A 26,227-nucleotide genomic window follows, 5' to 3' on the forward strand; every position below is an offset into this window, starting at 1 on the left:
TGCCTGGCACAGAGAAGTAGACCAAAAGCACCTCAAAAGCTAGACATCATGCCAAGATCCAAAGAAATTCAGGAACAAATGAGAACAGAAGTAATTGAGATCTATCAGTCTGGTAAAGGTTATAAAGCCATTTCTAAAGCTTTGGGACTCCAGCGAACCACAGTGAAAGGCATTATCCACAAATGGCAAAAACATGGAACAGTGGTGAACCTTCCCAGGAGTGGCCGGCTGACCAAAATTACCCCAAGAGCGCAGAGACGACTCATCCGAGAGGTCACAAAAGACCCCAGGACAACGTCTAAAGAACTGCAGGCCTCACTTGCCTCAATTAAGGTCAGTGTTCACGACTCCACCATAAGAAAGAGACTGGGCAAAAACGGCCTACATGGCAGATTTCCAAGACGCAAACCACTGTTAAGCAAAAAGAACATTAGGGCTCGTCTCAATTTTGCTAAGAAACATCTCAATGATTGTCAAGACTTTTGGGAAAATACCTTGTGGACTGATGAGACAAAAGTTGGACTTTTTGGAAGGCAAATGTCCCGTTACATCTGGCATAAAAGGAACACAGCATTTCAGAAAAAGAACATCATACCAACAGTAAAATATGGTGGTGGTAGTGTGATGGTCTGGGGTGGTTTTGCTGCTTCAGGACCTGGAAGGCTTGCTGTGATAGATGGAACCATGAATTCGACTGTCTACCAAAAAATCCTGAAGAAGAATGTCCAGCCATCTGTTCATCAACTCAAGCTGAAGCGATCTTGGGTGCTGCAACAGGACAATGACCCAAAATACACCAGCAAATCCTAGTCAAAGTCCTGACCTGAATCCAATTGAGATGCTATGGCATGACCTTAAAAAGGCGGTTCATGCTGGAAAACCCTCAAATAAAGCTGAATTACAACAATTCTGCAAAGATGAGTGGGCCAAAATTCCTCCAGAGTGCTGTAAAAGACTCATTGCAAGTTATCGCAAACGCTTGATTGCAGTTATTGCTGCTAAGGGTGGCCCAACCAGTTATTAGGTTCAGGGGGCAATTACTTTTTCACACAGGGCCATGTAGGTTTGGATTTTTTTTCTCCCTAAATAATAAAAACCATCATTTTAAAAACTGCATTTTGTGTTTACTTGTGTTATATTTGACTAATGGTTAAATGTGTTTGATGATCAGAAACATTTTGTGTGACAAACATGCAAAAGAATAAGAAATCAGGAAGGGGACAAATAGTTTTTCACACCACTGTATGTATATGTGTGTGTGTGTATATATAAAATCAGATGTTGCTTTTGTATTTTTCGTTGCCCCTGACCCCTAAAACCCTTATTTGCAGAAAAATCATCCTGCAAAACTGTCATGGTATATTTGAAGGATTTTGTGTGTGTCGGAGACAGTGAGGTATTATGTCAGAAATCGGAGTGACTGCCTATACAGATTTAAAGTAATGCATAATAATAAACACTGCACTTATTTCCCTGTTCTTGCCTTTGAAATTCATTTTATTGTATGTGTAAAATGTTAAAACATGAACCAGACCTACAGTTTATTTTTTAATATGATGAACAAAAACATACCAGTAATCTAGTTAAAAAATATATTGAGATTTTAAATTGGTTAATAGTAACAAATATTCCAACATTATTGTCATTTAATTTGTTTAGATTAAGGGGATTGAATTTGAATATAAAGCTTCAAATAGCCTACAGCAGTATGCATTCAAACTTATTTTCAGTGTGTACTGCTATAAGAATTTATACCACTTGCCTCAGTTGAAATCTTTCATAAACTAGGAAGTCATTATTTATGAACGTTTGACATCTTTCCTGCACAGTTTGGCACCTGCTAATTCATACAACTGAACATAGGAAGCCTGCTAACTGCCTCTTTTGTTATCAGCTACACTAGGGAAAACCTCAAGAAAAACACAGATTCTTGGAAGAATTCTTTTTGCTGTTATCCACGGGGTTAACTTGTTTTAGTCTGCGTATCAGATAGAAGCATGTGGGCTGCAGTTAACCAGACCTGTCTGAAAGCTTATGCTCTCTTTAAGTAGCAACTAAAGCATATTAGAGAGTAACAGCATTTTAATATTCCACTGTGTCAATTCTTATTGTTAAAATGAGACAAAGTGGATTTAACAAAAGGCCTAATTCGATTAAAAGAAAAAAAAATGTTATATTTTGATTCAGCATACACAATGCACTATTTTAACAGATATGTGTAATATTTTTTTTAACATTTTCTTTCTTGTTGAAGCTTCCAGAAGTTGGTAACATGTTTGTGTCCTGTATATAGCTGTCTAACATTTACAGCCTCTCAAGATCTGCGTCCCTAAGAATGAAGCTTCAGGGACTTGGTTAAATCGTGCTTTAAAGCAGACTACTTATTTTTTGATATTTAATTTGTTTTCATGAAATGTGTTCTCTTAATATTATTGTTCTTCTTCACTGTGTTGATACTATTTTGACTGTTTTGTCATTTCATTTACTTCAGTGCATTACTTACTGTACCTTTTGAATTTCTCCTTTTGTTTGCTTTGTGATAGTGCACTTTGTGAAATATGCAGTTGCACAATAAATTACGCACTGTAATGTTTTTAAAGTAGCTTGTTTTATTTTATTTTTATATTTTTGAGGATATTTAATAATGGGTGATCAGCATTTGTTCACCTGAAGGGAGCATCGTTAGAAAGGCCTTTACATTTCTATGTTCTGCAGCAGACCTCCAAGATGTATTGAGCTGCAGTGTTTTTAGTAATTAACTTAATTTTAGTATTAAGCCTTCATCTTTGCTAATATTTAAAATAAAATTCACATTAGAAGTAAAATAAAATTTCACTTTATTTTACGAATAAGTAAAAAATGAAGAGTTTAATGGCAATTATTCTTAAAAGGCTTTAGATATTTTATTTTTTAAAGTAGATATATTATCCATAAAATATAATCCTTTGTCCTTATAATAGACTTTGGATGTGTAAAGTGTGTATGTATTTTATTAGAACATGAAATACCATTCTTAAGCCTGCTTAATCCAATGTAGGGTTTTTATCTGAGGCCTGTCTTAGCAGCACTGAGCTCAAGGCAGGAAGCAGCCCTGGGATAGGTGCCAGTCCAGCACAGTGCCTATTTATGCACAGACTCTTACTCACACTGGTTCCAGCTTAGAATCATCATTTACATCTTTAGTAATGTGGGAGGAAAACCTACCTACATGGGGAGAAAACCTATAACCTTCACATGGATAATGACCAGATGGATAAATTGAAGTCCAGAGCAGCAACGTATCAATTTTAGTCGTAATTTATTTTACTGTATACAGTATATTGCAAATAAATTATCCTTTTTCTCTGCACTCAGAAAGAAGAAGGCAAAATTCAGGGGCAGCTGAATAATTCAAATTCAAGGCTGTACATCAGAGAGCTGAAAGAAGAGATAGCTGAGCAAAAACATGAGGTAAGCCACTTAAATAAATTTATACTTTTTTCCCTTGATAGTCAATAGTCTGGCCAGTAATGCTTTGACTGTTTCTGCACATTCCCCTTATCCTTATGACTAGGTTATAAGAGTTGCTTTTAAATTTTTTTTGTTGTTCTCCTCTTTTGTTACTTGTTTTCTCACATGTTATTAGACACTTTTTCCAGTAATTTTATTTAAAATGTACAGTTTAGACTGTTTAAACTTTATCTTGCCATGAAATACTTCATCAGAGGACTTGCTGTCTGTTGAATGAGTTGAAAGTGTTATTTTACTCTATGTAACAGTTTACTGTGATGAAAAAAGCATTTCAGTCACAATTGTAATTTTAATTACATTTTATATGTTTTTGTCATTAAGTAGCATCCACTTCTGACTGTGTGACTAACCTTGCTTTTGAAGAGCATTGCAGTACAGAAAAAAATTAAATATACTTGATATGATGACTCCCAGACAACTTAAGTAAAGTGGAAGTGCTCCTGTGGATCACAGGCACAACCTGTTTGAGTTTTCCACATATCTCAAAAGTCAGTCCTATACCCTTCTAAAGCTGCTAAATTATTATTCTAAACCAACCCATGCCTGCTGAAATAACATCTAAACCCACCTTCTGGTACTGGTGTTCTTACCAGTTGCCACCCTAAACCAGCAATATAGATTTTCATGATATTGAAGCAAAATAAGTGAATTGTTTTCAACAGCACATGCATTAACCAAGGACTCGTCAATCTGGTTTGGAAATTCAGTTTAAATAGACAATAGTAAAAGGACTCGAGAGAGAGGAGTCATAGAATTGTATTGATTATTTTATACACACAGTTCAAAAGTAAGCTATGTGAAATGCATGAAAAGCCTGGCTTTACCCATATTACACAAAAGCATTTACAGAAAATGCCAGCTAAATCTGCAAACACTTTCTATCTACCCATCCTTTCCGGTATACAGACACCAACTGTATTAATAGCAGCAGCAACAACCACCAGATACAAGACCAAGTCAGTTTTTCTCAGTCAATCAATCTGTCAGATGACACAGTTACACTCATATATAGACTAAAGCAATTTTAAAATGGCTTATTGACCTGAGATAATTCCTTCATCTATAAAGGATGCCAGAGACTGTTGTGGAGTGTATCGCAGAAGTATGACAAATTAAAAGGAAAGTATCCTCGTCCCAAGTAAGCCTTTACAAACAGAGGTTTACAGCCATGAGAAATAAATTGACAATTATACATCTTTAAACCCACTTAGTCAAAAGCAGTCCTTAGTGCATTGATAATTAATACGCATAAAACTGAAAATATTAACTTACCAAATATACACTCAAATAGTACAGGTTTCAGCTGTTTTTATTTACTATATTGACACAATTAATGTAAAATATAAAAAAAAAAAAAAATTATGCAGGCCTACTGGACTAGATTTTACAGAGGACAAAATGGTTTATTCTGATGACTTACAACTGAGCAAGTGGCATTTAACGAATTCCAGAATGTTGTCTTATTGGATCTTTGGACCATATCACAACATTCATTTCAAGACAATGTTAAACTTTGAGTGTTCAACAAAGTTAGTGATTACACTTTTAACGCTGTTTCAAACCTACCTGTTGGGTTCATTTTCTTCTTTTTCAAATGGTAGACAAGTGTCATTCTTGCTTTACTAGATGCCTTGTCTCCCTTAAACTGTGTCTGGAGACAACCATAAGTGAATTGTGATTAAAGTCGAGTAGGAAAAGTTAGACGGCCCAATGAGTGTCACGTTTCTAAACCAATCCAACACCCCATGAAGGCGGTGCTCAAAGTAGGGGCAGTGACTGAACTGCAAAGAGAAGGGGTGCCCTTGTTAACTTGCTCCAACAGACGACAAGCTTCTGGTTGCAATAAATTGTACAGCCAAAAAACACCCCTATTATGTGTGTTTCATGTGCAGAAAGCACATTTCGTGTGTTAAAAATAAATAACTTGTTGCAAGGGGATAACTCCAGTTATCCATTGGCATTCAAAGATGTCAAACATGAACAAAACATTGTCGCAGGTGCGCTTTTGTTCAGCTTTATGACGATACTGTATGAGTCCATATGAGTTTGAAGGAACTGACAGCAATATTCATGAAAAGATGAATTGCAAAATACACATTCCAAGTGAACAATGTGCCAAATCCCATCATAAGGACTGCTGTTAAGAGAGCTGATAACGAAGAGCCACAAGAGATGCAGATTTCAGTACTCGATACAGCCACATCAACAAATTTTCCTGACGCCAGCGGAATGACCAGGCTGCACACCATATGGCTTCCAACTGCTTGTCTAAACAAATAACTAAAAAGTTAACATTACTGTCTTAATAATGTAAACACTTCATACCAGTATAGCCGCTGCATTTTACCTGTAGTATAGCCATAGACCGGAATACTTATCAAGACTCTGTTAGCTTTTATGACATAAATTGATACAATAGTCAAAATGACAGAAGGATACCATAGCAGATAGAAGCACATCTCAAATGCATGCTGCCAAGTACCTCTCTCTTCTGTCACAGTGTTCATTAAAATGTACAAATTAATTATTAAGCCTCGGGTACCTTGTCCTACTGAACTATTGAATGGATAACAGCAATTTTAGCATCAAGTCTTTTTTTCCACATTCTTTTGCTCGCCTCCTGAATCTCCATTGTCTGTTTAAAACACGCAAACTGGAGGAATAGTGGACAGGTGTTTTAGAAAGAAGCTCTGTGGGTGTAGCTTTTGCAGTGCAAGATTTTGCCACAATTCACTACAAACTTTTTAACAGGTTGTCCCCAGATGTGTATTCTCGTTCAGAAATCACGTCTGTCCCTATGAGATTTCTAATTGCAAGTAATTCTTAATGATCCTGTCAGATTATCTGCTTTGTCATATACTTGCCAGAGGCAGAGCACAATAAAAGTTCTGTAGATTTGTTGCCAAATAATAAAATATGCTAAATTGAAAAGTATGGCAAAATATTTTCCTTAGTGAGTCTGAGTTGTAAACCAGTACCCAAATGTTCTGTAATCTTCCAGTTTATGTACCATTTAATGCACTTGCATTTAGTAGTCACACTGTGTTTTCTCAAACTGTTTTTATCAGGTTTAATTGTTGTTTTTTTCTCTCTTTTCATAAACATGCCATGATATACAAGAGAAATGCATTTATACTGTGCCACTAGAATAAGAGAGCAGCACTGTAGAAACACTAAATTGATGTGAATTAAGTTATAAAATTAAGAGTGTAAATTGTAATGTATTTGGGGTTATTCCAGAGCAAAGCAAAGAAGTACTTTGCCTTATGAGAATTGAGTGTTAGCATAGACAGATAACAGAAGGAACAATATTTATTTATTTTTATCTTTTATTGAATTTATTAAAAGCATATAACATTCCATATAATCAAGTCAAATTTCACAAAACTAAATTCAAATTAACCCCCACCCATGTGAGAGAGAGGAAAGCCAACTGCCAGAGTAAAACTATTGAGTAGTAAAGAAAGAAAGGAGTCCCCCAATATAAATGCTTGTTCTAAAATATTACTGATTAGGTCCTGCCAAGTTTTAAAAATGTTTTAAACAGATCTTCTAAGTGAGAATTAGATTTTTTTCCAATTTCAAATAGTATATAACATCAGTTACCCACTGACTTAAAAGAGTTGGCTTAAGATTCTTCCAGTTGAGCAAGACAAGTCTACGTGCCAATAGTGAACTAAAGGCAATTACAGTTTATTTGTCCTTCTCCACTTTAAGCCCACCTGGGAGTCCACCAACCACAACTGTTAGTGGGTTAGGAGTGATTGTGACATCAAGGCTGTCTGAAAGGCATTTAAAGGTTTTGGTCCAGAATGTTTGTTAATTTGGTGCAGACCCAAAACATGTGACCCAGTGAAGCTGGAGCTCGATTGCAACATTCACAGGTTGGATCTCGCCCTGGAAACATTTTGGTAATTTTAAGTGAGATAGATGTACTCGATAAAAGATTTTAAGTTGAATAATTGAATGCTTTGCACATATGGAGCTCGAGTGAATTCTCTGTGTGGCTGCCTTCCTCTCTGTTTCTGAAATCTTGAGTAAGAGATCCTTTTCCCACTGTACTCTGGGATCTTTAAAAGGAAGGAACTTTTAAAATGTTTTTATATGTTGTAAAAATGCTATCTGAGTCCCCAAGACTGATCAATATTTCTTCAGGAATAGAAATAGGTGGGAGGTGAGGAAAATTGGCCAGATTTCATTTAGCAAAGTTTCTAGTTTGGAGAGAGTGGAAAAATTGTGTTGATGGGAGACTAAATTTGTAGTGTAATTGTTCATAGGATGTGAAGACATTATTTACTATATATACAAATCTCTAAATGATTTGATCCCATTCATTTTCCAAACATTTCAAACTGTGTAAGTTCATAAGGGTGGAAAATCATGTAGAGGTGCCACAGATAAAATATTCTCTAACTTGAAGTGCTTCTTACATTGATTCCATATTCTGAGTGAAAAATGGACAATTGGGTTGTTAGTATATTGATGATACCTCGTATTTACTGGTGTACAAAGTAAGGAATATAAAGAAGTACTGCAGGATTGGACACCAAGCTAGTGTGTGTTCATCTGTTTGTGTCATTGTCCAGGTTTTTATAGCTTGTATGTTTGTCACCCAGTAATAAAATTGAAAATTAGGTAGAGCTATGCCGCCTTCTGATTGTGGTCATTGTAGGGTCGCCGTTTGAATGTGTGGATTTTTTCAAATTCCAAATAAATGAGGTTATGATTGATTATTAAATCTAATTTCTTAAAAAAAGATTTGTTAGTGTATATGGGAATGTTTTGAAATAGAGACAGAAGATTAGGGAGGATATTCATATTGGCAATGTTAATTATCCCTGCTAAAGTAAGATGGAGGGTAGACCATCTATGCACATCTTGTTTGATTTTGTCCATTCAATTTTTATGGAATATTTAAATAAAGAAAGTAAGTTAACGTGTGATACCTGGGACAAAAAGAAGCAGCAGGAGAGCAGTGCCAGAACATGTGAAGAAAAGTGCCAGTTATACCGTGGAGAGACAGATGACAGAAAGGGTCATTTGCAAGGCCCATCATTTACTGGGAGTTGCACTTGCCCCAGCACAGCCTGAAGAGGCAACGTGGGTCCCCCTTCCCATGGGCTCACCACCTATGGGAAGGGCCAAGGAGGTCAGGTGCAGTGTGAGTTGGGTGGTACCCACCCTTTTTGGAGTCCCTGGAGGGGGTGCTAGAGGGCATATCTTCTGGGGACTTCCTTGTACTGCTCGGAGACCTCAATGCTCACGTGGGCAATGACAGTGAGACCTGGAAGGGTGTGATTGGGAGGAATGCCAACCCCGATCTGAACCCGAGAAGTGTTTTGTTATTGGACTAATGTGCTCATCACGGATTGTCCATAACGAACACCATGTTCAAGCATAGGGGTGTTCATGTCATCGGACTTACAGCCACATGTCTTGGACACCTGGGTGAAGAGAGGGGCGGAGCTGTCAAATGATCACCACCTGGTGGTGGTTTGACTTCGATGGTGGAAGATGCCGGTCAGGCCTGGTAAGCCCAAGCATGTTGTGAGGGTCTGCTGGGAACATCTGGCAGAGTCCCCTGTCAGAAGTAGCTTCAACTCCTACCTCCAACCACGCCCTGAGGGAGTTGGGGGACATTGAGTCCCGGAGGGTTTGTTCCAACTACAGAGGGATCACACTCCTCAGCCTCCCTAGAAAAGTCTATTCAGGGGTTCTGGAGAGGAGGGTCCATCGGATAGTCAAACCTCAGATTCAGGAGGAACAGTGTGGTTTTTGTCCTGGTCGCAGAACAGTGGACCAGCTCTACACCCTTGGCAGGGTCCTGGAGGGTGCATGGGAGTTTGCCCAACCAGTGTACATGTGTTTTGTGGACTTGGAAAAGGCGTTCAACCGTGTCCCGGGGGGTACTCCGAGAGTATGGGGTACCAGACCCCCTGATAAGGGCTGTTCGCTCCCTGTATAACCAGTGTCAGAGCTTGGTCCGCATTGCCGGCAGTAAGTTGAACCCGTTTCCAGTGAGAGTTGGACTCCACCAGGGCTGCCCTTTGTCACCAGTTCTGTTCATAACTTTTATGGACAGAATTTCTAGGCACAGCCAGGGCATTGAGGGGGTCCAGTTTTGTGGACTCAGGATTGAGTCATTGCTTTTTGCAGATGATGTTGTCCTTTTGCTTCATCAGGCCGTGATCTTCAGCTCTCTCTGGATCAGTTCGCAGCTGAGTGTGAAGCGGCTGGGATGGGAATCGGCATCTCCACATCCGAGACAATGGTCCTTAGCTGGAAAAGGGTGGAGTGCCCTCTCGGGGTTGGTAGTGAGATCCTGCCCCAAGTGGAGGAGTTCAAGTATCTCAGGGTCTTGTTCACGAGTGAAGGAAGAATGGAGTGTGAGGTCGACAGTTGGATCAGTGCGGCATCCACAGTGATGCGGGCTGTGAATCGGTCTGTCGTGATGAAAAAGGAGCTGAGCTGTAAGGCAAAGCTCTCAGTTTACCAGTCGATCTACGCTCCTACCCTCACCTATGGTCATGAGCTATGGGTAGTGACCGGAACGACGAGATCGCGAATACAAGCGGCTGAAATGAGTTTCCTGTGCAGGGTGTCTGGGCTTTCCCTTAAAGATCGGGTGAGAAGCTCAGTCATCCGGGAGGGGCTCAGAGTACAGCTGCTGCTCCTCCGCATCGAGAGGAGTCAGATGAGGTGCCTCGGGCATCTGATCAGGATGCCTCCTGGCCGCCTCCCTGGTGAGGTGTTCTGGGCGTGTCCAACCAGGAGGAGGCCCCGGGGAAGACCCAGGACACACTGGAGGGACTATGTCTCCCGGCTGGCCTGGGAACGCTCGGATTCCCCGAGAAGAGCTAGAAGAAGTGGCCGGGGAGAGGGAAGTCTGGGCATCTCTGCTCAAGCTGCTGCCCCCGCTACACCGTGTCGTATAAGCGGAAGTGGATGGATGGATGGATGGATGGGTCAAGTTCATGAAGAATTCTTAGTTGAGGGATCCCCATTTGTCCTAAGCACTGATTAGAATTCCAGGTGGAAAAGAAACTTTATACTAGAAAAATTCAAACAAGCCTGTGAAGAGTGGAATGTCGTGATCCTTGATCGATCAAACAGATTACCAAGTAAACAAATTCATGTGCACTTCCAAGTGGGAAATGCACTGGACTGGCCATCTATGAAAAGAGCATAAGTATGGAAGATGGGGATATGTGTATGATATCTTCCATCTGGTGCAAGTATCTGTTTTAGTGTGGATTTTTTAAAGTAAATTTACAATTTTCAAATAAGTTATAGAGTAGCCTTACAATTAGAATTTTTGCTTATGCCCAAATACTCTTTCCAACTATGTTTTATATACCAGACAATTATGACTATTAATGAAGCAGGGATTACACTGTAAGAAAGGCATTTAAGAAACTTTTTACCGTCTTGCTCTACTTCACATACTTGACGCATGAACATAAATTATGTGTACACGACACTGTGATTTTGTTACAGTAGAGTGAGGAAAAGAACTAACTTGTTCATCCATTGTTTAATGAATATTGTCTGCTATTTTGGCTGAAGTCTGTGGTTAATGGCCATTATAGTAAGCATTGCAAAGTCTACTAAAGTGTTGTCATTTAAATAACAGTGTAATGCGTTCATATTGAGAACAATGTTGTGATATTTGTGAAATTTCTGACAAAGCTGATATTTAAAACCACAATGGAGTTGTTTACTTGAGGACTTTGTACTCAGTTACAAGATTGAGTGGTAACACCACCATTCGTGCTGTTCTTTTTATCACGTTTTACTGAAGCTGTTGCCAGTGGTTGATAGTCCATACTATCACACAGTCATGGTCAAAAATATTGGAACCCCTGTACTTCTCCCAGAAAATTGTTGTAATTACAGATGCTTTGGTATCCATATGTTTATTTCTTTTGTCTTCATTGAAACAGCACAGAAAAGCAGAGAACTAAAACCTGTTATCATTCCACACAGAACTTCAGAAATGGACTGGACAAAATTATTGGCACCCCGTACTTAATATTTGGTAGCACACCCTTTGGAAACATGAACCGAAATCAATCACTTCCTGAAACCATGGAGTTTCTTACTACTTTTCTACTAGAATTTTGGACCACTCTTCTTTTGCCTACTGCTCCAGGTCTCTTAGATTTAAAGGGTGCCTTTTCCCAACCGCGACTTTCAGACATCTCCACAAGTGTAGATCTGGACTCCTTGCTGGCCACTTCAGAACACTCCAGCACTTTGTTTTAAACCATTTCTGGGTGCTTTTAGAAGTATGCTTTGGGTCATTGTCCTGCTGGAAGACCCATGATTTCTTTCTTATACTGGGCCCTACATTGGTCTCCAACACAATATTGGGTAGGTTGTTTTAGTGATGTGTCTGCTGAAAATAGAGCTTTGCAGGAATATGTAAGTGATAAATTAAAATTGGTAGTTTCAGGCAGTAATAGCAATTATAAGTACTAGTAATTTACTGTTTTTAAGTCAATGAAAAATCTCAATTTCTATCAAAAACTTAATTTCTGGTTCACCCCAAACTCTTTAATGGTAGTGTATCTAATGGAATACAAATTAACAATCATATATATTACCACATCCCAACAAAAGGCATCTTCAAGGCTCTGTAAAGAAGACACATTTAAACTGAATATGTTGATGGTTTGGATTTTTGGACACCAGAGGAGAAACTTTAAAAATGTACTCTAGGGCCATGAGATAAGCAAGCAGAGATAATATCAAGGAGCTATATAAATAGAAGATGATAGGAGACTTTAATAAGAAAAGTATAACATGTACAAACAGATTCATAAAAAAAAGTTCATACAAAGGATCATGACAGGGTTTGGAGGAAGATATTGGAACACCACATACCCTTAGAACTGTCCCGAGCTACAACCTTTGAGTACAACGAGTAGAACACAAGTGTCCTGGAGTCATCAAGAATGTCAGCCCGTGTAATTAGACCCATACAGCATGTGCCTGGGGGGAAAGGAGATACTTCATTCACCTATCCACAAAGGCTAGTTTTGTAAAATAGGGGGTTTGGGCATACCACACTAGGCAGGAACCCAGATGCCTCTCATCTCGGTATAAAATCTTTGTGGAATAAATACTTAAGGGATCAGATTTACAAATGTGGTTTAAATTTTTAGGGACAAGAAAGGGAAAGCAGATGATGAACTGGGAGACATGAAATTACGTTCTATGAAAATCCAAGACAGTGGGATGGAGGGAGAGGTAAAACAGAAGCATAGTAGTCAAAGGGTAAAGGCCCGGAGATCACCCTGTAAGACCAGAAGAGACACCATTGCATTAGACTTCTCCCAGATTGCAGTTAAATGTTTAATTGAAAGTGTTAGAATTCCAAACAAAAGAGAGAGAACGGAGTGAACTACTGACCAAAATTTAAGCAAAGTGGAGAGATGAAGCATGGCACTATAAAAATTAAAGTTGTAGATTGACTGGAGAGCATCATTCTTTTCAGCATTCAACACTCATTGTTGAACATTCATGTTAGTCATTCCCACCTGGGTATTGTCTCACTAAATATGATGCAGGTTAAAGCACAAGAGCGTGCGAAGTGTTAGAGGCTCAAGTGTGGGTCTTGAGAACAGTTTCTTTACTTTACTGCCTACTTTTGTTTCATCAATATTTAGGGTTTTAACTAATTACCAAATTATAGTTTACTGCATGTCAGGTGCTCTGTATCCAGAATTTGTCATGCCTTCCTGAAAGAGCTTTAACAGAGATATTACGCTTATCCATTTACTGCTAAATAACCATATGCTTCTATAGGATGTTTTCTTCAACACCTAATATTTTACCTAGTAATAATAATAATTACTTCTTTTTTTTAATAAGTAAGAGAAAGAATGCATTAATCATTTGAATCGCCCATACTCTCTTGTTATAGCTCTGTATTTACAATTCTGTGCACTAGATTCTTGTTTGATGCAACTTCCTGTTAATAGCTCTTGACTGTTAAAAGAGCACACCCTTTGCTCTTTTTAAGGCCTTGTAGCAGCCCTTATTATACTAGCATACTCCTCTTTTATCAGCAGGCCAATCTGTGATTTTACTTCTCCAACTGTTCATAGAAACTCTGAGAAGTTGCACATTCATCTTCCTGAAGATAGGGATGTTTTCAACATGTAAAACTAACCACAACCACCCATGTGAATAATACATGCGAATGTAAAGACATTTTACTGCATTAGTAATATGGTTTGAAAGTAACTTTACATAGTTTTTATTTTTTTTATTTTATACTTAAATTGACATTCCTACTCTGTGTAGCAGCCTTCCATTTGTTTTGATAAAGAATGCAGTACTGTAAATGATAACTAAAGTAAATATAAATTCCTGAGCAAGCAACTTGCAAGGTTGTGAGTATAGCAATGGTCTTATTCTTCTGTACAAGTGTTAGGTGAAATAGCACCAGCAGTTAGCTTTCAGAACGTATTCTTTCAGATTATTTTTTTTTTATTATTTTCACATTTTTCTCTCAGTAACTTATTTGATTTTTATGAGAGATGAATGATGCATTGGCAGTCATTTAAAAAATGAAGCATTGTGTAGTACATCTATGGAGTTAACCTTTGCATGGCCTTTGTTTTAAAGAGGTATAGTTATGATATCTTGATTGTGAAAGTAGTAGCAGGTATGGACAAAACCAAAAACCGAGCACACTCTTGAATACTTACTAAACATGTCAGAAGACATAGCTATGTCTAATAGAAATACCTCTGGAGTGATATATCATAGCCTGCTAACAAATATATAGCAGTTCTCTTTAAAAAGTGTAATTTTGTACAAATGACATTAGCTGCCTAGTGATTTTTAATAAGGAAAATAAAAACATGAGAATTTGGAGCGCCTTCAGTCCATGTTGCTCATTTCTATACCTAATAACTAAGTTGTCTTAGTTTGTTATTCAAATACTTCTTTAAAAGCTATCAGTACTTCAACTGCCTTGGTACTTTATTCCACATTCTTTTATGTTAAACAGTATCTCAGATTTCAATGCACGTTCCTTAAATTCCTCTTATGTCTTTGAGTAAGTCAATAACTATTAAAGTGAGGGAATTCTTATTGGAAGAACTTTATGGATGCATATACGAATACTGAAAGCCTAAATTAGGCCTATGTAACCTTTTGTGTTCAAGAATAAAGAGATAAAGTTAGTGTAGCCTATCTAGTAGGACATGCATACATGTAAAGAACTTGAGCGATCTTCACATCTTCTGTAACTGCTCTGTCTTTTTTTTGTGTTGTGATTACCAGAACTGCATAGTTGCCATCTAGATGTGCTCTCAATAGTACATTACATGGTCAAAAGGTAATACACTTGATTTGTATTCTGCACTTTTTGCAATATATCCTAAACTTTACTTGCCATTGAGGATACAAATTTTGCATCCATGGATGCTCACAAATCGTTCTTAAGAGTTTCATTACTATAGGTTTAGGCTGCTGCAAACATGAAGTGAAATAGTCCCTGGAGGTTTTGTTTATAATAGGCCATAAAATTAGTAATCATTTGACTATACAACAAAATAACACAGAGCCATTAATCCCTTTTTGTGGTTTCCAGCTAATACGTGTGAGCTACCAGAGGCTAAAATATACAGTTTAAATGCCATTCTTTCTTTTAAAGTGGGGATACTTAGTCTTGACATGTTTAACAGGTGGGGAACCTCAATGAACTAAACCATCATGTTGGGGCAGGGAGATTCATATTGCTTGATTTTATGCTTAATGTCACAGCTGACATGAGTGGATTAGTGATTGTCTGGGGGAGGCATATCCTTGGAGGGTCTTTCCTGGATGACGAAGGCATTGATGCCATTGACTGGCCCTCATTTGCCCCGGACCTGAATCCAAATAAAAATCTCTGGGATTTAATGTATGAGCATCCAACACCACTAAATAGCGCCACAAAGATCCCCCAAGGTACCATCTGCCCTTTCACCAGGAGCATGCCCAGATGTTGGGGAGTGCATACGGGCACATGGAGGCCATACACACTTCTGGGTTACATTATGAGTTGCCCTTTTTAACTTGGGTTTTCAGTGTGATGTTTAATCCAGTCCTCGGTGGATTGGTGATTTTGGTTTCCATTGACCATTGTTAAATCATTTTGTTGAGAACAAATTACATAGTATTACTCAGTAAAGATTTTCAACTGGAATATTTCCTTCATTGAGATCACATGTGTGATTAAAGTGTTCCTTTGATTTTTTTCAAGCAGTGTGTCTGTGATTATATGAATGTGAATAGCAGTCTAATTAGTTCTGATCAATAATATTGTGGTGGTCTTTGTGCCATGTATGAACACTTGGCCAATACAAAAAAAACTAGTACTTTTTCTGGTTAGGCATCTTATTAAGAGTATAATATTAATATATTCATATTTATTGTACATTTTTACAGCATCACTCAAGTGTTATGATTTTGTTTATCAGAGTGCCTGTAGATAATCCATAATTCAACCTTAGTAAGAAATTTTCTGCAAAATTTTTTGTGTTGAGAAAGTCTGTTTTATTTTTAAATGCCTAATTATGTGCTTACTAGGTGTGTTACCTGGCTTCGCCCATGAAATTTCATAAGATAATGGGCCTCCGCTACAGTGCCACTAGTTAATCTGATGTTTCAGAAGTATTATGTAACTAAGTAGTTTTTATTTTTGTTTATTTAAGCCCTATTGGGTAGTAATATTAGCTGGAGGCAGGGTGTAATGGTTAAGGGTTTGGAATTCAAACTCTGAGGTTGTGGGTTTAATTCTTGCTGCTGAGAATGTGTGCCAATGAGCAACTCGCTTCATCTGCCTGTACTCCAATTGGAAAACCAAAAGAAATGTAACTAATTCACATTTTGCTGAAGTTACTGTGGATGAAAACGTCAGTCCAATAATAAGTAATAATGTTATTAGTTCACTGTAGCCACTTACTCTTGAACATGCCATATGAAATTGTCCAGGAGTGAAACATTTCTGCATTAAATCAATTCCTGCCTTTCCTAATGACGTGACTTTTGTTGATGCTCATGTGTAATAAGAGTATAAGTTTAATATGTCACTGTACTCTGTGCAAATATATCTTATAACTCTGACTTTTTCTGCTCACATGCACAGTTGACATGGAGCCACATTTAGCATAGGGGTTCACCGTATAAAACTGCTAGGCAAGCATTATACGACCAGACAGATGGAGACAACTGGGAAATGGACAGACAGACTGAGGACTGTTGTATGCTATTTTTTGTCTGTCAAAGTCGGCATGAAACTGTGTCTTCTTTTGCCTTGTTTGGAATGGCATGATTCACCTAAGTGGGGGCCTGCACATGAAGAAAGAGTATAAAGCCTTGCAACATTGCCCGGCACACCTTTGACAGGTGGGAAATAATGTCATCCAATCCCGAAAATCCTTCCACTGCAACGATGAAAATGACAGACTCTACACATCGGGCCCCCACTCTCGAACTGGATGCTTGCCATTGGCTTCCTTCATCTGTTATGCAGAGTAAGCCGCCATTAAACAAAGCTAAGTAATTTCTCCTATGTGATTTCTTACCGCTGTATCACTATCTATATAGTTTTGGGTTATGTAACACGCCACAGTTGCACAAGAAATCATTCCCAGGGAGCTAACACTCTCTACTGGATACATCGTGACACAACTCTGTTTTACGGAAAAGTGTATACTTTTGGATTGAAGCTGGTTATGTTAAAGTATTTATTATCGTTATTAGATGTTTACAATTTTCACTTGTTTTCGTTGTTCACCCAAGTATTTCTTTTTGATTTTTTTTTAATCCGTTGTATGCTTAAACTTGTATTTTTTTTTTATTTATTTTTTTTTTTTTGCCAAACACAAACAATAAAGTTCTAACACATTACATTTTGCTTTAACTTGTTATAAACAGCAATGACGTTTGCAGACTGTGCACGTTCAAGCAGCCCATGTAACTGAACTGAATTTTTTCACTTTCGGAGTTGTTTTCTCTAGTGCGGGAAGTAGAAGAAAATAACTGCCAGTATTCTGTTTCCAAGGTTTCTTAAATGATCGGGGTCATCATTGAAAGTCTACAATCCTATACATATACTTCACATCTCAAAGAATGGTTATTGGGGCTCATCTCTGTTCAAACGAAGCAGACATGCATGTGCATGTAAACTAATTTTATTGGTTGGTGTGGTGTTTCGAAGATGTGATCGCTTCTTGGTCAGGTTGCTCGTACAAAGGTAGAGTAAGTGGAGAAGTCGAACAAAGAGCAGTAAATGAATGACTCTCATGATAGTTACATTTAATCTAATAGGGAATGCTGGGGCCCTGGGGATTGTTTGCTAGCACGTGGCTGGTGGCCTGGTGAGCTCCCAATTACCAATTGGCTAATAGATCAGTTTGCTGCTAACTACAGTATTCTGTCCCTTTACTAGTTTTGTGATGTTTACTGAATAACACATCCTACAAAGAAATTCTGTTTCCATGATGTTTTTATTTCAAAGCATTAAAACTCATTATGTTAAAAAAGGTGCTGTTTAAACAGGTGTTTAATCCCCCAGTTTAATATTTTGTGGAGTCTCCTTTTGCAGCAGTAACAGTTATGTGTATGTACCAGCTTTGTGGTATTCAAATTAAGATGGCTCCCTCTACATGTATTTTCCAGTGGTTATTTTTCTGTTGTAGCCTTCATTTACATTATCTAGGTAGGTTGCAGTGCACATCAGCGACATTTATTTGTGTAGTACGAGATCCCCAGCAATTCAGTCAGTAGTGCTTAGTGACTTGCCCTGATAAAATAGGTTTGACATTCTTTAGTCTTAGTGGCAGGCTAATGTGAGCGCGTGTGTGTGTGAGTTGACCGCCAGTGAGTACTCCACCAAAAGTACAGCACACACAATATGGCAGCAGGGAAAGAAGGAAAACAAGTGTTTTCAGGAAAGAATCTCATTTGTCTGATATGTCTTATTTAAAGTGCAAAGACATAATGAAAAAAGGAAAATGATGGACCCAAGACTGTGGCTGATGTCATCCTGCATGGAAAACACTTTATGGCCATGTCTGCTATTAGGTAGCACACTAATCAGCAGTGAAAGTGCAGTGATCTCACAATATTTTATAAGTCTGAAACAAGGCTGAAATGTCTCATCGCCTGTGATTAATAGTCATATAAATTGACATTCTGAAGGTGATGAAATCTAGAAATTACAGTTAAGTTTGATGTGCTCTCTAACTTAGTTATGTAGTTTACCACTGGCCTTGGTCAGGTGATGTTTGTGTACTGCGGGTTTTCAGTAGTGCCACAGATCCTAAGTAGGATTGGGATCAGAGCATTGACTTGGACATTGTAGGACATTTTGTTTTTGTCATACAGCCACTCCTAGATGCTTTGAATTCTTCCTCCACTGAGAGTGAACGTACACCCAAGATGTTTCACTTTAACAGACTGAAACTGGTTTTCTTGCATTATTTGTTTGTATTCTTCACTGTTCATTCTTACCCAGCTAATAAATATGGCCTTATGCCATAATGCTACCACCACACTTCACTGTGGATAGGGCTTTTGTTTGCAGGATGGACAGTGGTATTTGTATTTTTCGAACTTAAAGCCAAAAGGCTGTATTTGGCCTTACTTGATGACAAAATCCATTTCCCACAGTGTAGTTGGGCCACTCATGTATGCTGGTAACCTCCTAGTAAGTTGTCGTAGGGCCCTTTTTGAGTAATTGGGCCATTCTTGAGCACAGGCCAGTGTTTTGTAAAGCTCTCGATATGAATGGCTGATGCGTCTTGGCGCCAGTCTACACTATTGAGCTGTGTCGTGTAAGTGATTTGTGACCTCTTAAGTCTCCATCAGTCTCTTGTAGGCTGGTTATGGATGATTTATAGCAGCTTCCACTTATTTTCTGATAATTAAGCCAGTTGTGGCCACTGGTATTTCTAAGCACTTTATGGTGCTTTATACTGCTTTCTTAATTTATGCATTTGTATTATTTATTATCTCCGACTTCTTTAAAATGCTCTTCAGCCTTCATTTTCAGAGCTGCCCTTCATGTTCACAACTTCAATAATAATCACTTAAATGTGGTATTTTTATGTAGAAAATGTGACAGTTATTTTAATGATTCACTGCCAGAGTCTATTATAAGGCAGTTGGGTTTTTGTTAGGCAGCTGCTTTTCACCCAAAACACAGGGATCAAATACTTATACAAAAAAGTAATTCTGAGTTGCAGTGCTTTGAAAGAAAAAATATTGTAAAAAACCAAACGGCCCAGGTATGTTTTCAGTGTGATAAATGGATGTAAATAATACATACAGTACAGAGGTATGAATGAACCGTGTTTCATTAGATGTATTCACCTTTTCAAGTATGTGTTATTCCTTTATCAAACAGATGGATTATTTTTCAAGTTATAAGATTTGTGATTGTAGTAATACACATTTGTGTCTGTTCTCTTACATATTGTGACAATGCAATGTACAAAACAAATCTTAAAATGATGTAAGGTTTAGAAACAGCCTGTAAAGTTCATGGAAGTTGGCAATATTCATTAGCCTATAAACAGTCATTTGTGTCAAGCCACTGCTGGCTTCACATGTGAAGTGAAACTGGATTCTGTTTTAATAGTAAACCACTAACTTGGATACTGGGTGTGTGTTAACTTTACAGAAATACATTTATATGTTTTTAAATAGTTTTTTTTCCCTCAACTAAGGATAGGTAAATTAAGTGAAAGGTGTGCATGCAAGTTTTGTGTCTGTCACAGCTGAAGAAAACATTTATTTTGAAGAACTTAGACTGAATTTTTTTTTATACAAAGCAGTGACCTCTGGCAAAATGTGTGTGGTTATAAATAATGTTTGTTTTCCCCCTCCACTATAACCTGTCTGGACACTGAAGATGGGCAGAGTGGAGTCTATCAGATTTGCACTCCTCCAAGTACTGGTTTATATGCGTGTGCTTTGCTGCTACAGATTGTCACTACGTGTCAAAAATCCCGAGTCACCTCGCTGCCTGAGTCTGATTTAAGTGGTTGTGGTCGGCCTAAGGAACCTGTGAAGTGATAAGATAGCTCTTGCAAAAGGTCATGTGGTTTACTGACACCCCAGATCAATTTGGCAACTCCCATGTCAGTGTTTTATGATGCAAAAATTCCAGCTCTAAAGGTAGCTGTAGCCTTGTTAAAAGAAGCATTTTAATATCTGGCACAATGCAGATGAATGGTTATTCTTTTATCATATATTGAGGCAAATAAGACTTCTCTAGCATCACTGACCAATGTGATACATGTTTGTCGTCTTGTACACTTGTTAATCACTCACTATCTCACAAAATATTTAAATGTTTTTTTTATTTCAATGTACTGTGGAATTTTCACAGCATATCTTTTCAAGTAGATGTCAGGAGTATTGGACTATTTCCTTTTTATTTCAAAACGTGTTCTCTTTTTATTGATATGTGGCATCTTATACAGATGGATGTTTTAGTTGGTATTGTTAATTGTACATTTTATTAAATGAATGGTTCAAGTTTTGCTGGACTTATTTATTTTTTTTTTATTCCAATCTGCCAGAAATTTAACACAATGTATTAACTAAATTAAAAGACTGTTGTGTATTTTATTTACAACTTCATGGTGTCTTATCTTTCATTCTTATATTATCTGTTTTGGCCATCTGGTTCCCTTTCTCTGCAGACTAAAATCCCAAAACACAAGGCTCCAGAATGTATCTTCTGTTTTTAGTCTTGTTTTCTGCAAGGAATTTGGAATTTTTGGTTGCATCATTTTACCGATTTCTTCATTCTTTGTGCCCCTGCTTTTTTCCTAACCTTTTCCTTTCACATTCAGTTTTTTTTTCTTCCTGTTTACTTTTGTGAGCATATATCATGAGTCTCTTCTGTATTTAAGACATTTCAATTGTCTTAGTTTGGCAGCCAGCTTCCTCATATGGTGCACAATATATTGCAAGTGTGCCTTCATTACCACATTCATCTGCTAAGGAGCTTTTGCACCCCTGGAGTATTTTCTAGGTTTTTTGTGAGGCCCAAAGTATGTTTTCCTCTCACATGTTTACTTGTTTGCTGCCTTGTGCTATAAGTTTGGTCTCTTTGGTAATTTTATTCTGTGTTAGATGTTCTTTCTCACAGATTTTTATTTAAATACTTTCATATTGTTTATGCTTACATTGTTTTCGCATGAACTATTAGTCAAACTTATAAAGTGATAAGTAATTTAACTCAGGAATGATAGTTATAAAGGCAACAAACCACTGCTTATGATTATGACAATAGCCCACATGTATAAACTGATAATAACTTCAAGGCGCACAACAGGAAAAGCATAAAGAAAACGCAAGAAGTAACCCAAGTCAGAATGTGACACTAAGCGTCCAAACACCCTTCTTGTTTTCTTGTTTGAAAGAGATAACAGAGAGCAGTATGTTTGTAAACACGACATTGGTCATCTGGAGATGGTGAGAACTAAGAACTTAAAATAGTTTCAAATTATTAGTGACTTGACTGAAAACGTTCTGCTGACTTTTTTTAAACATTATCTAAATAATGTGGCACACACATGGTTAAGTGTGAGCGTACTCAAGGTCCAAGGTAAGACTTTGTGTTAAATACATCTGCATTGTGCTACAGTTAATAATGTACTTTATGAAAGAAACAAAAAGAAAACGTCCACTGAGCCATCAATTAAAAACTACAAAGTACACCCCTGCTCTCTTTCTACAGCACTGTGCTGCTCTGATTACTTTATGGGTGCTTTAATTTTTTTAAGAGCGAAATCTTTTCTACCAGAATCAGGAGCAGTTTTATTACAGGACAGCCAGAACCACTCACTGGCCATTAATAAGCAAGTTGCCACCACGCAAATGCAAGTATGGAGTTTTTGTTTGTTGTGTGTTTTTGCCTTCTTGCATGATAAGTCACTGCCTAATGTGAGTTGGGTTATTTTCTTTGATTCAAGCAGACGACATGTTTCTGTGCAATTCGGAAGAATTTCTTCTGCTAAAGTGATTACTTAAATCATCAGCAAGTAGGAGTGAGTTAGTTCGAGTGGTAGCCATGCCTGCTTAGTTCACCACATTTTTATGTTGTGAAAAGTTTGACATCACTTGCGTTTGTTTCTCTGTCTACGTTTTCATTTTGCCATCACTTTGGAGGTGGTGTATCCCTTTTTACACATAAAGGCTGTTGCAGCGGTTTATGTCTAAATAGCATCTGAATTACCAGATTGCAGGCATGAGTTTGTAAAAGAAAAGAAAAAAGCAAACAAATCTTTTGGGAACCTGAAGCAGCCGATTTGCAGGTCAAGATTTTTATAATTGCCTGATGTAGAAACCTATAAGGAAAAAGCATACAAGACATTACAGTAGCCACAGATAAGGTGCACCAGTTGTAAGACTCGTGTGACAACATGTAAAATATCAGTGCCATGTCCACTTCACGAATGATGGCTTTTTATCAAATGGCGTGAGACAGCATTAAAGCTGCAGTGACAAGGAGTGCACAACACTTGTAGTAGTAGAACTGTTGGCCTGTGTACAGAGAGTCCAGTTAAATGTTTATTTGCATGTCCGACTAATGTGGAAAACAAAGATTTCACAACTTTCAACAATAATAAAATATAGCAGCATTCATTTGCAGAACCGTGCTTCTTTTTATATTCTTCCTCTGTTTTTGCTGTTACTCGTCTCTAATAAGTTTCTGTGACTTCAGTGCTGTAAACATAAAATAACAAACGCAGTCCTTAGCTATTCACAAAGACGAGAAAGAACCAGAAAAAGGCATTGCTCACTTTGAGACTGTCATGTCTCATTGACACTTCCTGGCTTCAGTTAATATGTTGGCAAATCCTAGAAAACATGATCTGAATTTTCTGTGTTTATGTGGTGACACCTTTTTAATTTTGATGTCCAAGTGTTCGGTGAATGACCGTTTGAGATGATTTCAGCCTTTCCAATTAAAGGTTGTTGATTTTAGTGGTAGAAGTGCTCATAGCTCTGAGGATTTTTCTGTCATCAGTTACCTTACTTGCTCATTGTTGACTGTGAAGTTTAATGGCCATTTATTTGGCAAGCTTTCCCAAAGACTTGGCCGAGTTTATGTTCTCTCATTCTGGATAATTGAATTCCTTCCAGTGTTTGTTTTTACCTCATGGACATTTTTCAAGTCTTGGTGTATAGGCTGATATCTACTGGCCCTGAAGAAGTACACTGAAGGGAAGAGCAAAATCTATGTGCATATTGGAGGCAGGAGGACACATCTAGCAGCCAGTTGTCCACCTACATAGGAGATGAGAGAAACTACAAAAAGTGGGATTATTCTGAAATGTTAACGCATAGAGAAGTACTATGAAAAAACACGCTGTTCATTTCTTTAACAGTTTGTGTAAAATGTGGATCACCTTTGTATAGAGAGAACAGGGCTTTTTCCTCAATATTCTCAACATTTGTGTAGGTGACCAAACCTGTCATACTCTGGACTGCCAGCAGACTAGTAATCAGATTTCATTTTAGCTTTCCAAACACTTGTTACTGTCAGTTTTTCACAACTTGCCAGTGCATATTATGGCTGCTTTGAGCAGTCCATTTGTTGTTATAGCAGTAGATATTATTGTCTAATGTACAGAGAGAGCACAGTGACATTTTTACTTGCATGTCTGACTGAAATGCAAGAATGTTTTCAAATACTGTACACAGCTTCATTTCATATTGATGCCCAAACACACATCAGCTTACCTCCTGTACCTCAAGCTTCTGCTTCCTAAAACCTTGTGGGGGGAAAAATGTGGGAAAACAAACTGAGCTGCTGTGAGTTTAAGAAGGTGTTGTCACAGTTTAATGGTGATGCCCAAACTGTAACAGTGGACCTTACCAGTTTGCAAAGGGGTGGAGGACACCAAATGTATACCACGTCCTCTGTCAGCACTGGGAAACACACTCCAGATAAAGCCACCTTGATGTTTTTAGGTTCTTCAACTGTTTTAATGGCATCCAACTTCATATTTTAGGTAGGGAGCTAAGTGATCATTTCTCTGTTCAAGGATTAGGTCAAGGATTTCTTACATAAAACGGGGTGTTTAGCAGCTGATTTGATGAGACCCTTCACCACAAAGCACGGTCTGTCTGCTCTTCAGTTCATTCTGTATTCAGAGGATGCCAGAGTTTACACACAGGCGGATATGTCTAAAGACCTCAGGCTGACTCTGTCTTTCACTTGATAAGGAGGAGAGTCATAGGTCTGTAGTTGATGATTTTTAAACCGCTCAATGCCTCCTTTTTATTTCTAAATATCTTAAGACTAAAGATTTGGGTCTAGACTGGTAGATGGTGAAGCACTACAAGTACTGCACTTAAGGACGATCCTTAATAGCTGGCTGACTTTTGATCTCATTAAAGAACAAATCAGTAAAATGGAGTAGAAACAATACCTTCTAAGAGAAATAGTTTTTAAAAAATAAAAAGCTGTAATACTACTCATTTATTAGCCATTTTTGAATGTAATTTTATATCTTCTATATATTGGCTTGTGAAACTGTGTTGTTGAGACACTTTATGTTCTTTACATTTTGAAAGCTGGTTGTAAAATATTTATTTTGTAGCCCCTGTCTTTCACTGAAGTGTATGACAGATTTGAAAGAGAGCCCAAATTGTGTTCCCAGCTATTAGTTTGTGCCATTAGGCTGTGAATTTAGATTTCCGAGTCTCAAAAGCAATAGATTAATCATGCTTTTTATTCCCAGCACTGTAGACATTTTGATTTCTAGAGGCTATGGTAGTACTACATTGTACTGATGGACGTACTCAGATCTGTTAAGAGTCCCAGATGTGTGTTCCGATTATAATAATGAACGTCATTTCTTGTCCCTTGGCTTCTTCTGTTGTATTTGTTTGAACAGTATTTCATTTTTGTCCATTCCTGCTACAAACAAATCTCCCTCTAGGATAAAAGTCTTATCAAACCTAACCATTAGTATAAAGAATGAAGTAGTTTCCTTCAGTAGACCAAAGTAGACCAAACACCATTTCAGCAACAGTCTTCCATTTTAAATCCTGTTATCAATAAGAAAACCTTCTCTTGCTGTTTCTGTGTAATTAAATGAATGCCTACAGTGTAAACATGCTGACAGGCAATGATAATTCTAAAATGAGCATTATTGTATTATTTTAAACATACAGGGTGCTTCTGATGTTACTTATGGCTTCTTAAATAACCTCAGTTGAGTATTATTTTCTGCATCATGCTGCAAATTTGTAATAAGGCTTACATGTCAGGGTGTTTGATGAGAAAGTGAAATTGTGTTGCTGGATCTGCTGTTTGTCGTTTTAACTGATGAATGGTATGTCGGAAAACCACCACCTGCACGATTTAAATACACAGCATGGTGGACGTACACTTTTAAATCACAGTTGGGGAGAGTTCATTTTTGTATAAAGCCCGCCAGCCTTTACAGTTAAGATGTCGCATTTGTGTTCTGCGTTTGATTATTGTTTAATGTCTGTATAGCCTATTTGGGAATAGAGCATCAAAACTGGTTATATTTATTCAACTTTTTCAAGTAATTGATTCTGAAGCCCCTTGTAAATGTATAGCTGCATGGAATTTAGACAGATAGATACTTTATTAATCCCAAGGGGAAATTCACATAATCCAGCAGCAGTATACTGATACAAAAAAAAAATGTTTGGG

At 37.7% G+C, this 26,227-nt stretch overlaps 1 protein-coding gene across 5 annotated transcripts in view; it reads left to right on the forward strand.

Moving 5' to 3' along the window:
• Positions 1 to 26,227, forward strand: part of evi5a (ecotropic viral integration site 5a) — a 227,267-nt gene that overhangs the window by 197,506 nt on the left and 3,534 nt on the right. For all 5 annotated transcript variants that reach the window (XM_039734778.1, XM_039734774.1, XM_039734777.1 and 2 more), the window contains one exon: positions 3,355 to 3,450. In XM_039734778.1, the coding sequence (XP_039590712.1) occupies positions 3,355 to 3,450 (96 nt within the window). The remainder of the gene's footprint in view (positions 1 to 3,354; positions 3,451 to 26,227) is intronic.

Source organism: Polypterus senegalus, chromosome 14 (genome assembly GCF_016835505.1).
Source record: "Polypterus senegalus isolate Bchr_013 chromosome 14, ASM1683550v1, whole genome shotgun sequence".
NCBI lineage: Eukaryota > Metazoa > Chordata > Cladistia > Polypteriformes > Polypteridae > Polypterus > Polypterus senegalus.